The sequence below is a fragment of the Lissotriton helveticus genome, chromosome 11, assembly GCF_964261635.1.
Source record: "Lissotriton helveticus chromosome 11, aLisHel1.1, whole genome shotgun sequence".
In the NCBI taxonomy this organism is placed as follows: Eukaryota; Metazoa; Chordata; class Amphibia; order Caudata; family Salamandridae; genus Lissotriton; species Lissotriton helveticus.
Window position 1 is genome coordinate 41,570,717 of NC_136072.1, and position 13,631 is coordinate 41,584,347.

The 13,631-nt window shown below is 41.6% G+C and overlaps 1 protein-coding gene across 1 annotated transcript in view; it reads left to right on the forward strand.

The window, feature by feature from the left end:
• The window catches only part of LOC144791172 (cytochrome P450 2J2-like), a 309,092-nt gene that overhangs the window by 143,866 nt on the left and 151,595 nt on the right, over positions 1-13,631 (forward strand). The window contains exon 3 of the mRNA XM_078665822.1: positions 1,930-2,090. Within this exon, the coding sequence (XP_078521948.1) occupies positions 1,930-2,090 (161 nt within the window). The remainder of the gene's footprint in view (positions 1-1,929; positions 2,091-13,631) is intronic.

A 13,631-nucleotide genomic window follows, 5' to 3' on the forward strand; every position in this document is an offset into this window, starting at 1 on the left:
CACAAGCACTTTAGCACTGGTTAGCAAGGATAAAGTGCACAGAATTCTAAAGAAAACAAAAACCACTTCTACAAAATGGGAGGAGTGAAGGCAAAAGGTTTGAGGGATTATCACCCAAGGGTGGCGGATCTAACAAAGTACATTTGCTATGTATCTACAATACAAAATGGAACCCACTGTCGCTGTAGTCACATTCACTTACTCACTCTCCACATTTCCACAGTTTGGGAAACACTATCGTAGATAGCAGAGTTAGCACATTTATAATATTCTTGTCAGTGCAATACCTTTTGTACATCTGACTCTGGGTAGTTTGACACTAACACTCAGGGGTCGATTCCGATTCGGGGAAAAAAACGTCCGTACAATTTGTATCCGGAGCCCTCTCCGTACGAATCGTACCTGTCCGTCCGAGTCGCCTAGTACGATCCGTATTCCGAGAATCAGACAGAATCATCGCGATCCGTACGTATTGCAAGGCTGAAACCGTGAACCGTACGACTCATACACATGCCGTACTACCCGATGAGTACGATCCGGACCGGGGTATGAGGACGCAATTCGTACGGTCCACGTCAGGTAAGGGCGAGTCGTACGGAAAAGCACACAAACACATAAACACCGTACTGTCCGTACACCCCATGATCGCAGGGGTACAGTGCGTACCCATGCGATCAAGGGGTGTACGCACCGTACCCCATTTACGATGGGTGTACGCACCATACCCCATGTACGATGGGTGTATGCACCGTACCCCATGTACGATGGGTGTACGGTGCGTACACCCATCGTACATGGGGTACGGTGCGTACACCCATCATACATGGGGTATGGTGCGTACATCCCATGATCGCAGGGGCATGCACCGTAGCCTGGCGATCATGGGGGGTACGCACCGTACCCGGGGGGGCCGTTCCGTACCTGTTTCTGCGCAAACTCTGCTTTTACGGCTGTTTTCAGGTCCCGTAGAAAAAGGGTCGTACGGTGCGTACCTGACACGTATCGTACTTGCTGGGTCGTAAAAACCAGCCGCGGACCATACAGATGTCGCGTACAGCGGGTTCCGAGGGAGATTCGGACAGGGATTTGATTCGTACGGTCTCTGTACGACTCGTATGGAGTACGGCCCCTAGTACGAATCGTACTTCGTCGTATGTATGGGTGATGTTGCAGGGTACGATTCGTACAGGAAAAACGCTCCGAACGGCTATTCGAATCGTTTTTTCCCGAATCGGAATCGACCCCTCAGTGTTCATGAAGTCTCATTCAGACAGTGCATTTCACGGCTTGGTTTGCCTAAAAAAGGAGAGGGCATCAGCAAGGACAAACAGAGAGCGACTGAGAGATGCATTTTGAAGCACACACTCTAGAAGAGTGCGCAGAAGTATGAGTGCAGTACGTCAAATTACCTGCGATAAACACAATGACCTCAAAGATACAGATTATGTCATAAAGCTGCAAAGGATCCTCTCAACGCTGTCAGGAATAAAAATCAAGGGTGATGACGTCCAGCGCTGTCACCTGAACAGTTTTGGTCATCCTCATCGCTAATGTTGTGTTCTCCAAAGAGTAGGTGGAAACTGCTATAAGTTGTGGAAATTCAGTTTATTATATTAAAATAAACGCCACCCAAGCAGTCAGACACCTTCACCATTCCCAACTGTATTCAATTTGACCATCACTGTACTTTCTAGGAAATTTTCTAAAGAAAAACAAAGAAAAGTGGGGTGAAGTGCTAGGGGCCTGATTGTATATTAGAAAATAAAACTATACAAGACATGGAATATGGATAACATTTAAAGTTAAAAGAGTCCACAATTTCTTTGTGAATTTACCAGTTCCTTCAGATATTAGTGTGTTTCCCTTTACATTCCAACTCTAAGTCAGACCCTTATTTTCCAACATGACTTTTGCTGTCTGTATTCTCAGGGCGACCTCTGAATCCTGATCACCTAATCAGGAGCTGTGTAACCAATGTCATCTCTGCTGTGATGTTTGGGCATCGTTTTTCCTTGGAGGATGATGTTCTGCACCGCCTCATGGAAGCCACAAAAGCAGTGATACCTTTTCTGAGTTCCTTCTGGGGCCAGGTAAGATACTGTTCTTTCATTTTATTGCTCTGATTTATTGTATACTTATCATATACTTTAAGGCAACAAATACATTGCCGGATAATTTAAGATGTGAGTAGGCAGTCGTACATATCTGCTTTGCTGGTCAAAAAGAAATATTAGTTAATAGTAATTAGTAAGAATATCCTGGTGGCAATGTTTGTAATGATTTCCTGTAACCTACCGATTTGCATTATTATTCTCCTCGGCTGTATAGTTGATAAATTCTTCCAACCATACTTCAAACTGCACTATCCGGCTATTGTGGGCAATAGCAAAGCAACATACACACATTTTGAGTCTTTATTGTTAGAGTAGCACTCTCATCCAAACACCTAATATTAATAATCCCCTTTGCATCAATCTGCAGCCTTTTCTGCTGGATTACCTCTAAGAAATTCTTACTAAAAGTGTTGTAAAGGCAGACATTATGAGTACATATGAATATGACCAAGTGCATCTTTTTGACATATACAACAATATTTATTTTCACTAAAATTACTTTTTTGCCTGGTTCTAAATAAATGCTGACATTAAACATTCTATGACCTCTCTACTGCCATTTCAAACACATGATACCATTCCTCCCCAGTAATATTGCTATTATTTGATATTCTCTGTTGCCTGGGGAGCTATGTCCGCTTCTCTGTCCATTCATGTTCAATAAAATGTTGCTTTTCCTTTTTTATTAATTATTTTGCACTACGTTCTATCAACCAGTCTTACTTATTCAATGGTTTAAATAAATGAAAGATCTGGAAGTACTGAAAGTAACATTCTGGCATTGTCAAACTGATTTTAAGGTGTCAGCTGCATTGATAGGGCTTTCAATGCTATTGATATTCATCAACTTCTGTACAGATATTGATGATATTTTGAATATATGTGAGAACCTTAGATTAGTCAGGATCAGTGTTCTGCATATTATTTGAGGCATATTGCACTTATGAAAAAAATACTTCCAAATGTGACACAAAATCAGCAGGAGTGTTAGTCGGTTAACGTTTTCTAGGTGAAACTCTGACTTTCTATACTCAAACCTATTTACTTATTTTCAACATATGAGATTTCCAAACATTGAGATTTGAGCCAGTGGTTTGAGGTGTTTCTGTCACTATAATCCTCCTTTCTTGATTAATAGGATTACAGTTTTCCAGTAAGTCTTACTTGTGTATTTATCCACTTAAATTTTGAGAAACATTGTTGCAATTCTTTGAAACAAGTGCTCGGGTGTAAAGTTGGTGCATGTTGGAAGATATACGATAGTTTTAAGAAATATGTAATTTTATATAGTTGATTCTATATATTTTAGATAGATTTTTTCATCTGGATTACGCTGTTTCAAAATGTCTTTTAAAACCAGAGATTAGGCTAATAGATTTTTGATAGATTATTGAAATTGTTTATTTCAAAATACCTTATGGATTCCTTTTGGTATCCTGGATGACATTTAAAGTAAATTGCTAAGAAATCTATTTTATTCTGTTTGAATGTATGTTTTGAGATGTTTCTGAATTTGCCATAATATTTAATAAAAATCACTGCAGACCTTGAAAGTGATGTAACAATGGCTAGATCATCTGCATAGTTCCAGTTGTGGACCTCTTGTCCTGTTTAGAATATTTAAATATAGTCAAATAAATAATCTAGTAGCTCAATTTAAAATGCAAATAGTCTGGGTGAGACTAGGCAGTCTTGTTGTGTTATATGGCAAGCCACTATTTGTTATGTTGTATTTTATTTGAATATTTACTCCTCATATCATACTCAAAAATTATATTTTCATAGTGCCTCACATAAATATTTCCATCTCAACCTAATAACAGCTTTTTGGGGGGTTGACTGTAATGAATGACATTTGTTTATTTCATATGTCAAAGTTTAGTTGTTTCTGTTAAAAACAAACTTTACAAATAAAGCATATCCTAAAATATTTACATTAGAACTATGTATAGATAGTCACATTTCTTTAATCCAGCTATAAAAAACGGAATCTCTTTTGGTTGATTAACCAGCTAGTAGTGTATACTACAAACAGAATTATAAGAAAGTAATGCTTAAGGTCTAAAAGAAAACCGAATCATGTAAGCTTCCAGGCCATGAAAATATAAGAGGCTACGGGCATAAAAAAGTCATCTGAGTCTTTTGGGTAACGTAGTAACATAGCCTCCTTGCAATGTCTTATGTTATGTTTCTTTAGGTGTGGACAAAGAAGCTGCCTCCTCACCATCAAGGAGTCAACACGTAAAAGCATAAAATGCAGCAGAGTTCTTGGTACCTTATGCTACAGTTACAAAGATGTACGCAGTTCTTGTTGTTAGTCTACATTGTTGTGTAGTCCAAGATTGGGAGTACTCGTAGTCTAACTTTGATGTGCAAACTCCTTTTTGCATCAGGGAATATAAGCTTCATATACTTTTCATATTAGGTCAGAGCCTTAATGCTTAGAAACTAAAATAGACTGCCTCCTCCTATGCATTGTTTAACCAGGATCTATTCCCAATAACACCTTTTAACTAGTACAAATCTCAATCTGTTCATTGCCCAGGGTTAACGCAGTATGCAGCACATCCTATTTCTAGAGTTGTAGCAATTTTCTGCGGTCTTTGTTAGTCCAAGCATCAAGGGATTCATTTAAATACATTTTCAACTCTGGTTTTGTCCACAGCCAAGCCAAGTATAAGATAGATGTTTTAGAAATCAAGGCCATAGCACTGTGTAGGCCCAACATAGCCCTTGGTACCTCCATTGTTGTACCTAACAACAATTGCAGTAGCAGTTAATTATCAATGCTTTGCAGTCCTGATGCCTTCCTGAGCCACCACTGCTCTGTGCCATATGTGCCAGCAGCCAGTGGTTTAATTTGAAAAGGGCAGGCTCTTTCATTATTCTGCCACATGTACTAGAATAACATAGGACAGCACCTTCATTTTTTATTTATTTTATTTATTTATTGCATTTCTATGGCGCAGCAGCTACCCTGAGGGTTTCCCGGCGCCCTGGATCAGCATTTTAGAAGACGTCTTGTGGCCGTTATAGATCAAATAACCAGTCTTTCACTCCTTTGCGGAATCGAAGATAACAAGGTTCCAGTCTGAGATGGATAGGGAGTGAATTCCATAGTACTGGTGCTAGGTATGAGAAGGAGCGGCCACCTAGTCGAGCTCTTTTTATCCTGGGTACAGAAAATTTAGCTTGCCCTGCTGAGCGTAGATTTCCTGAGGGGATGTAATTGCTAACTATATTACATAGGTACTTAGGAGCTATTCCTGCATTTATTCTGTGCATATAGCACAGAGCTTTAAACTTTACTCTGCTGGAGATCCGCAGCCAGTGTAAGTTTTTGAGATGTTCTGTCATCCTTGTTCTCGCTGGGAGATTCAGGAGTATTCTTGCGGCGGAATTTTGTACCACTTGTAATTGGTTTAGTGTTCTATTCGTTGTTCCAAGAAATAGGACGTTACCATAGTCTAGACGCGACATTATTAGTGCCTGGATGACAGTCCTTTGTGCTCCCTCTGGTAATTGCCATAGGATTTTCCTGAGCCATTTGAGGATCTGAAGGCATGTGGAGGCCGTTTTGGCAATGTGTAACTGCATAGTCATGTTGTCATCAATAATTATCCCTAAATTCCTTGCATGTTGGACTGCAATTGGAGTGGCGCCCATCTCATCAGGCCAGTGTGTTGGGTTCCAGAGATGCTTTTGATTACCGAAAATTAATAATTCGGTTTTGTCTCCGTTCATTTTTAATTTGTTCGTCTGGAGCCAGTCGGCCATTTTAAGTAATCCAGCACGAAGGGGCGAGACAGTGTTTTCGTTTGGGGTGGAAAGGGAGAACACCAGTTGCGTGTCGTCAGCGTAGGAATAAATGGTGAGTCCCATTTTTTCCGCAATTTCTGCTAGAGGAGTGACATATATATTGAATAGAAGGGGGCTTAGTATGGAGCCCTGAGGTACACCATAGGGAGATGAGTGTATCTCAGATCGATTATTTTTGGAGAAGACTTGATAAGTGCGTTGCTGGAGAAATTGTTCCAGCCATTTCAATGCCTTCCCTTTTATTCCAATCTCTTCTATTCGTTTGATTAGGATATCATGGCAAATGGTGTCGAAGGCGGCACTCAAATCCAAAAGGATGAGTGCTGCCGTGCCTCCTCCATCAAGTTCTTGGCGGATGATTTCTGTCACGCAAAGTAGGGTAGACTCTGTGGAGTGCCCTATTCTAAAACCCGATTGGGAGGGGTGTAGGAGATCATTCTTATTGATGAAATCTGACAATTGCCTATTGACGTGTTTCTCTATAACTTTAGATAGTGTAGGTAGTAGAGAGACAGGGCCACTTTTACCAGCCTGCTCTGTCAAGAATAATTTATCATTAAAGTGTAGACCTAAGCAATCAAAACAAATGATGTGGTCTAGACCGGTTCTATAGATTTGGAATGTTGACTTCTGTCATTTTTCTTAATTCAATATCATATATTTAGTTTTTGGGTGTTAATAATGAGATTTTGGGAGCTACAGTATTTTTCAGACCTTTTCTGTAGATGGGGCCAGCTCAGTTTGTGCCAACAAATAATAAGAGGAATATTTTATCTTTGCCAGCACTGGAATGTCCTGATTCAGGAGCTGATTCAAAAGGTGTTTGTTTACGAATAGGTTAAATATAATAGGGGCAAGTACACAGCCCTGTCTGACTCCAGTCTCAGTCTGAAATTCATGAATGCATATTCCTCTTGGTCTGTACCTCACCTTTTCAATAAAGCTGTTGTAGAGCTGAGAGGAGATTTTCTGGTAGCCCTTGATCCTTGAGTTCAATCCAAAAAGCATTCTGTCAACCTAGTCGAGACTGTCTTTAGAATTATGAAGACTATATACAATATGGTTATTATTTTAGTACTACATATTTAGAGCATATGAAATACAGCCTTGATCCTCATTCCTTTCCTAAACAATGCTTGAAGATGGATGGGATAACATTTTGCTCTCCTCTGCCCAGTATTGGATGTGGTTAAGAAACAATTTGCCATTGATTTTCCCAGCTACATCCAGCAAAAGAAAAAGAGCGCCTATTGGGGGAACATAACTTAGACCTTTCGGACCTTTCGGAACTATGATTGCTGTTCTGCAGGAAGATGTGACTTCTCCACGCTCACAAATGGCATTGTATGGTGTCTTCAAGTCAGCGGCTCAGAGCAATGTGTTAACGTAGAGCAACATCCAAAGGGATCCTGTCAAGGCCTGGTGCTTTTAGTGGTTTTTGGCTGTACATAGCTTTGTAGACTTCTACGTCTGCAAACTCAGATGTGGTTTCAAAAATGACCTCAGTTGCTGGAATCGGATCCATAACTAATACAGGGGATGGTTATATGTGTCATGGTCTTGGAGAAGCATCCTCCACAGTGGAGTCCAAAATAGAAGCTTTCTGATACATACTAGAGAAATGTTTGATCCAATCGGCCAAACTAACTTCTGGCTTAAGCCTGTTTAGAGAGCCAGCACCACCCCATTTGACCAATTTCCAGAATTTCTTTTTTGTGTGTTTAACTGATGTTTAGAGCAACTCCTAAGGCTATATTTTGAAGTTGCCCTTGTTGTTAAACTAGACATTTGTAGGCTTGTCTTAGGCTATGGAGAGCTCTTTGCCCCCCAGGTTAAGGGCCTGGTCTTCAAGGGGTTCACTAAGGTTTGCTTGTGTTGTCAGCATGCCACATCAAACCACTATGCAAAGTTCACCCAAGGCTGGGCTGGTGAGGTGAATGCGCCATCATTCATAGTGTGGATGAATGTAAGATTAATAGAGCCTATAGGCCTCATACTCGGTCAGTAACGGCCGATTTCGGCCGTTACCGACCGGTAATTGGTTTTTGAGATGTAGGGGGCCCGAATTTTACCGGTAAATTTACAGATTCGGTAAAATAACCAACTCGGTATATTTACCGAATCGGTTATTCCAGATGTAGGTGGCACTTAAAATAGTGCCACAGGCCCTTAAGAATTCGTTATTTACCATGACATACTATCGCATGGTAAATAACGAATTCCTGTGTAAATGCACATCTGTGCATGTACACCTGTGCCATGTGGCACACATACATGCCCTAAGGGCATGTATGTGTGTCACATTGCACACAAGCCAGAATCAGGGGTACAACAGGGTATAAAAGTGACACCCTGTCCCCCTTGTGAATTTGGTAATTTTACCGAATCGGTATTTACCGATTCGGTAATTGAGATTGATTCCTATGGGCCTCAAGGCCCATAGGAATCAATGGCAATTACCGAATAGGTAAATACTGATTCGGTAATTACCGAATCTTACCGATTTGGTAATTGATTCGGTAAATATACCTCCATCCCGATTGCCAGTTCTTAAATACCGAATCGGTATGATTCGGTATTTAAGAATCGGTAATCGGGGATTACCTACATCTGGCCCTTAGTGACAAAGTCAATTAGACTCCATTGAATTATTCATGGAGCAGTAGCTGCCAGTGGTCTACTCAGTTTTTGGTCTAGCTTCAATATCCTAATATCTTTTATTGGGAAAGAGGAGATGCACCCTACAGACTCCTTGTTGAATAGATCTCACATCACATGGTGAGTTTTGGTGTTGAAGTCACCACACTCCAATATTACGTTGGTTCTATTTCTACTTCTGTTTTTAATCCTGTGCCTTGTGAGTTCCTGTCTTGCCTTAATACACTCAATACTAACAAAGGCATTCTGGAGTTTTCTGTTCACTTGTGGAATATATACATTGAACATGTCGAATGGACAGATGTCAATGTTTAGTCTTAGATGTTGCATACTGTTATTCATTTGTGTACTTATGGGCCTTTCCTTTCTCTGTGTGGTTGCTAGAGTGCTATGGCGGTGCATCCATCCAGCATGACTTCTTCCAGTGCCCAGGTTTCTTGGAAGCCATATATATTGTGGCTTTTTATTAATGTAACCATGTCTTTGTCTTCTTTGTTCACATTGAATCAACAATATTACGGATGAGTATTGTGCTAGGATCGGGGCTGGATTCAACTGAGGAAGTGTAGTATGGCTGGATAGCTGGGGACATGTTTACTAATCTTTCAAGCAACGCATGGCAGCAAAAAGAATTCCTGTGATTTGTGATGTGAAAGAGAGAGAACAGAAATGCTCCATATTTACAAAGATATGGAGCAGTTGGGTGTATATGGTGAAATCAGAGAATAGATTGCGGGGGCCTGAGTTGAAAAGACAATTATGAACATAACAGAGTACCTTAAATTGAACACTACTCTCAATTGGAAGTCAATGAAGGTCCTGAAGCATACTAGCTGAAGGAAAACATTTGGGGAATATGCCATCTTTTTCACAGGTATCGTCTGGATCCCGTCAATATTGAGGATTCGTTATTGGCATATAAGGTTGTATTGATTCTAACCTCCTTTCCAGTTTTCTTTTCATATTGCATATTCACTGTTAAGTCACTTCCTTTTTAATGCAGTAGCAATAATAATTGTAGACAGGTCCTGAAGAAAGCCAGGGACTACCAGTCCGGAAGGCTGAAACATGTCAGCCTCTTTGATAAGCAGTTATTTTTTAAAACTGCTTCTTGCACTGTTTTTAATAAGGACTATAAGAGATATCCCAATAAAAGTCTTTCTCTCTTATATTTCCTTTTTTAGATTGCACTTTCACATTTCACTGCACTCACCATTCCCACACACTATTCTTTTGCACATCTAGGCGCGCTAAGAGCTTGCTCTATCTCACTTTATTGCTCCTCCTACATGACCCATGCATTTTATTATCCACAAAAAATCCCTCTATGATAAAGAGGCATAGTGGATGGTAGGAAGGATACCCAGATGATGATATTGATCACTTTGGTGTGTGATGGGAATCCGACTGCTCTTTCGGTCTTCTTACTCTTCTTTTCTTGCTGTAGTACTCCATGCTGGCATACATGTTTAGAGGTTTTCAGTCAGTGAGGGCCCAGCTTAAGAGACCCCCAGATTAATTGTTTAGTTTTGATAAGACTGTTACAAGCACCGGTGTTGATATTAAGTGCCAGTGCTGAGCACAGGAAACCACTGCAAATTAAGCACTGGTCTTCTAGGATCCTTAGACAGAAGGCATCTCCTCCTGCATGGATTATTATTCCCCAATTGCCTAATCTGCCATGTTTGGGATGTTCTGCCAATTCTGGTATACCTACAGCATCTTGGTTGGCTTTCTAACTTCGCTTCAGCGGGAATCAAGGAAGGGCACAGATAGCAAATCACAAAACGATACAAAATCCAGTCCAAGTAGGGAATTGGCTACCTTTTTTTTTTTTTTTTTTAAAGAAAAACCTTTATTGCACTTGTATATTACACAGCGGATTGCCTACAACCCTGCGGGCCGGCCGCTAACACAGTTTTTGGTTCAGAATGCAGCATCCCAGAGAGTTAGTGAAATCAACAGTCTCAATATAGATCTAAGTAAAGTCGCTGCAAAAGAAAAGTGCTTTTCAAATATCTGTGTCGACGCTGGATGAGGTTTTTGATTGTACATTTTTGTTCCTTTTTTGTAAAACAACAACAATTAACTTTAACCGTTAGGAATCAGCATTACGATCTTGCATGAATCAACACAATCCGAGTTACATGTTCCTCCCGCGAGAGGTCGATACTAGTCCCCCACCCTTTTGTGCAATTGCCCCCCCTCTATCCTACCCTACACCCGTCACCCGCCCCCCAGTAAGCCTAATAGGAGAACATGCACCACAACCCTGGCTTCCCCTCTCCCCGCCTTGCACACTCAGCTTTATTTATTTATTTGCGTGTTTGTACCGCGCTAGGATCACTTCCCGAAGGAGTATCTCCGCGCCTTTGGCAGCCAAAAAAGCAACTAGCGGACCCTAACCATAAACATAAGTCAATTTTGAAAAAGGAATGTCTTTAATTGCTTCCTAAAAGGAAGGTGGTCCTTGCACTGTCTCAAAAACAGTGGGAGGCTGTTCCACAAAGTTGGACCAGCAACCGTAAGAGATCTTCCCCCTTGTCTCACTTTGCTAAATTTTGGAATCTGTAACAATGCCTGCTCACTGGATCTCAAAGAGCGTGTCGGTGTGTACCAGGAGAATTTATTAATCAGATATGCTGGACCATTTCCCTGTAGACACTTATGCATTGTACAGCAGATCTTAAACTTCACCCTCTGTTTGATGGGTAACCAATGCAGCTTCTCCAGAAGGGGTTTAGAGGGGGTGCGAGAGGGCTTGTTCAGGACCAGACGGGCAGCAGTATTTTGGACTACCTGGAGTCTAGAGATTACCGCTTCATTTGTTGACAACAACAGCCCATTGCAGTAGTCCAAGCGACTCAATACTAGGGCCTGCACCAAGGTTCTCCTAGTAGAGTCTGGTAGTAAAGGGAAAACCTTTTGTAGCATCCCGATGATATGAAAGCAGGAGCCCACCACTTGATTGCTATGATGTTTTAATGAAAGCTCCTGATCAAGTCGGACGCCAAGGTTTTTCACTACCTGCTTGGGTTCTGGAGCCGGGCCAAGATCTTGAGGCCACCAGTCTGGGGTCCACAGAAGTTTGGCCTCACCGAACAGCATCACCTCCGTTTTTGCAACATTACACTGCAGGAGGTTAGATGCCATCCAGTTTGCCACCGCCTTCATCCCCTGGGCAAAGGAGTTCCTGACCTCCACCGTAAGGGTTTTAAAAGGAAAGAGGAGTTGGGTGTCATCTGCATATGACACTGGAATAAATCCATACGATCTCATGATGTTAGCTAGGGGGGCCACATAGATATTAAAAAGAGTAGGGCTCAAACAAGAGCCCTGTGGCACCCCCTTAGAGATCTCCAACTCCTCTGACCGATAATCGCCCAGGGTGACCCTTTGGGTACGACCTGTCAGGAAGCTCCTCAGCCATGACAACGCCTTGCCTTCCAGGCCGATGTTAACTAGCCTGGCTGTCATGATGTCGTATGACACGGTGTCAAACGCCGCAGACAGATCCAGCAGAACCAGGATAACAGAATGACCTTTATCCTGGAACATGCGTAGATAGTCTGCGACTGACAGCAAGGTGGTCTCGGTGCTGTGTCTTGGTCTAAATCCCGACTGAGAAGGATCCAGACCGCCTACTAGCTCAATGTAGCTAGATAGGTGGCGATTTACATATTTCTCTATAATCTTCCCCAAAAAGGGGAGAAGAGAGATGGGCCTTAAATTCGCCAACTCCGTCCAGGGGATGGTAGTATTCTTCCTCAGTGGCCTTACTAGCGCCCTCTTCCAGTCCATAGGAACCTGCCCTGTACAGAGGGAAAGATTAATCAAGTTCTGGATTTCTGGTCCAAGAACTTCTACCAGCTTAGGCAGGATGCGGGCAGGAATGCTATCATAGGGACTTCCACTCTTGATCTGTGCAACCAATGAGACTACCTCCTCCAAAAAGATAGGAGGAAAGCTAGAGAGGCATTGAGTAGGTGGTCCTGATAGTACACTCGACTGGGATATGTTGTTATTATTTGTTCCCACAGCCGTCTTTGAGGCCATTATCTTCTCATAGATAGCCTCTATCTTCTCCATAAAGAAGGTAGAAATCTCATTGCACAGCTCTTGGGTGGCTACCTCAACAGTCTCACAGGCTGCTGGTCTGGTAAAGGTTTGTAAGATGTTATACAAAACTCTAGAATCTTTCCCTGCCTCTATAAGTTGTGCAGCAATATGGTTTTTCCGCGCAGTCCTGATGGCTTTATGGTACAATTTAGAAGAGGATTTATAGAATGTTTTATCCTCCTGCTTTCTAGACCGTCTCCATAATTTTTCCAGTTTTCTTGTCTTTTGTTTCAAAGATCTTAGATCTTCAGAAAACCAGATTTCTTGTTTTTTAGCTGGGCGGGGTTTGTAGATTTTCTGGGGGATAGTATTATTTATTGCATCCTTAACTGCCTCGTCAAACCTGTACAACTCTGTTGTTATATCTCCTGTAGTGAGTCCATACAGGGGAGCTTTGTACTGATCTCTAAAGGCTTCCACCGTTAGTTTATGCCAGGGCCTCCTTTTAGTGGCCAGAGTACTCCGCTTTTGAGGTTTATTGTTAGTAGCAGTGTGGAACTTTAAAATAAAATGATCTGTCCAGTCTACTTGTTCAGGAGGCATACATTTGATTAAAGGTGAGTTGGACATTACCAGGTCCAACGTATGGCCTGCCTCATGAGTGGGGCCGTCATTGATCTTTTTCAGCCCTAGGGAGTCTAGGTCCATTAGGAGAGTTCTTGCCTCCTTACAGTCCTCTAGCTCACTATGGACATTAAAATCCCCTACCAAGAGGAAATCCTGATTATCTTGTACAAATGGTGCTAAAGCCTCTATTAGCACAACTGGAAAAGTCCCAATCGGACCTGGTGGTCTATACAACAATGCACCCTTCCTTTGATCTCTGGGATTAGGACTAAGTTTAAAAATGAGTAGTTCCATTTGAGGATTACTAACTTCCTCCAGTATAGTTAAATTCAATTCCTCTTTATAAACAATTGC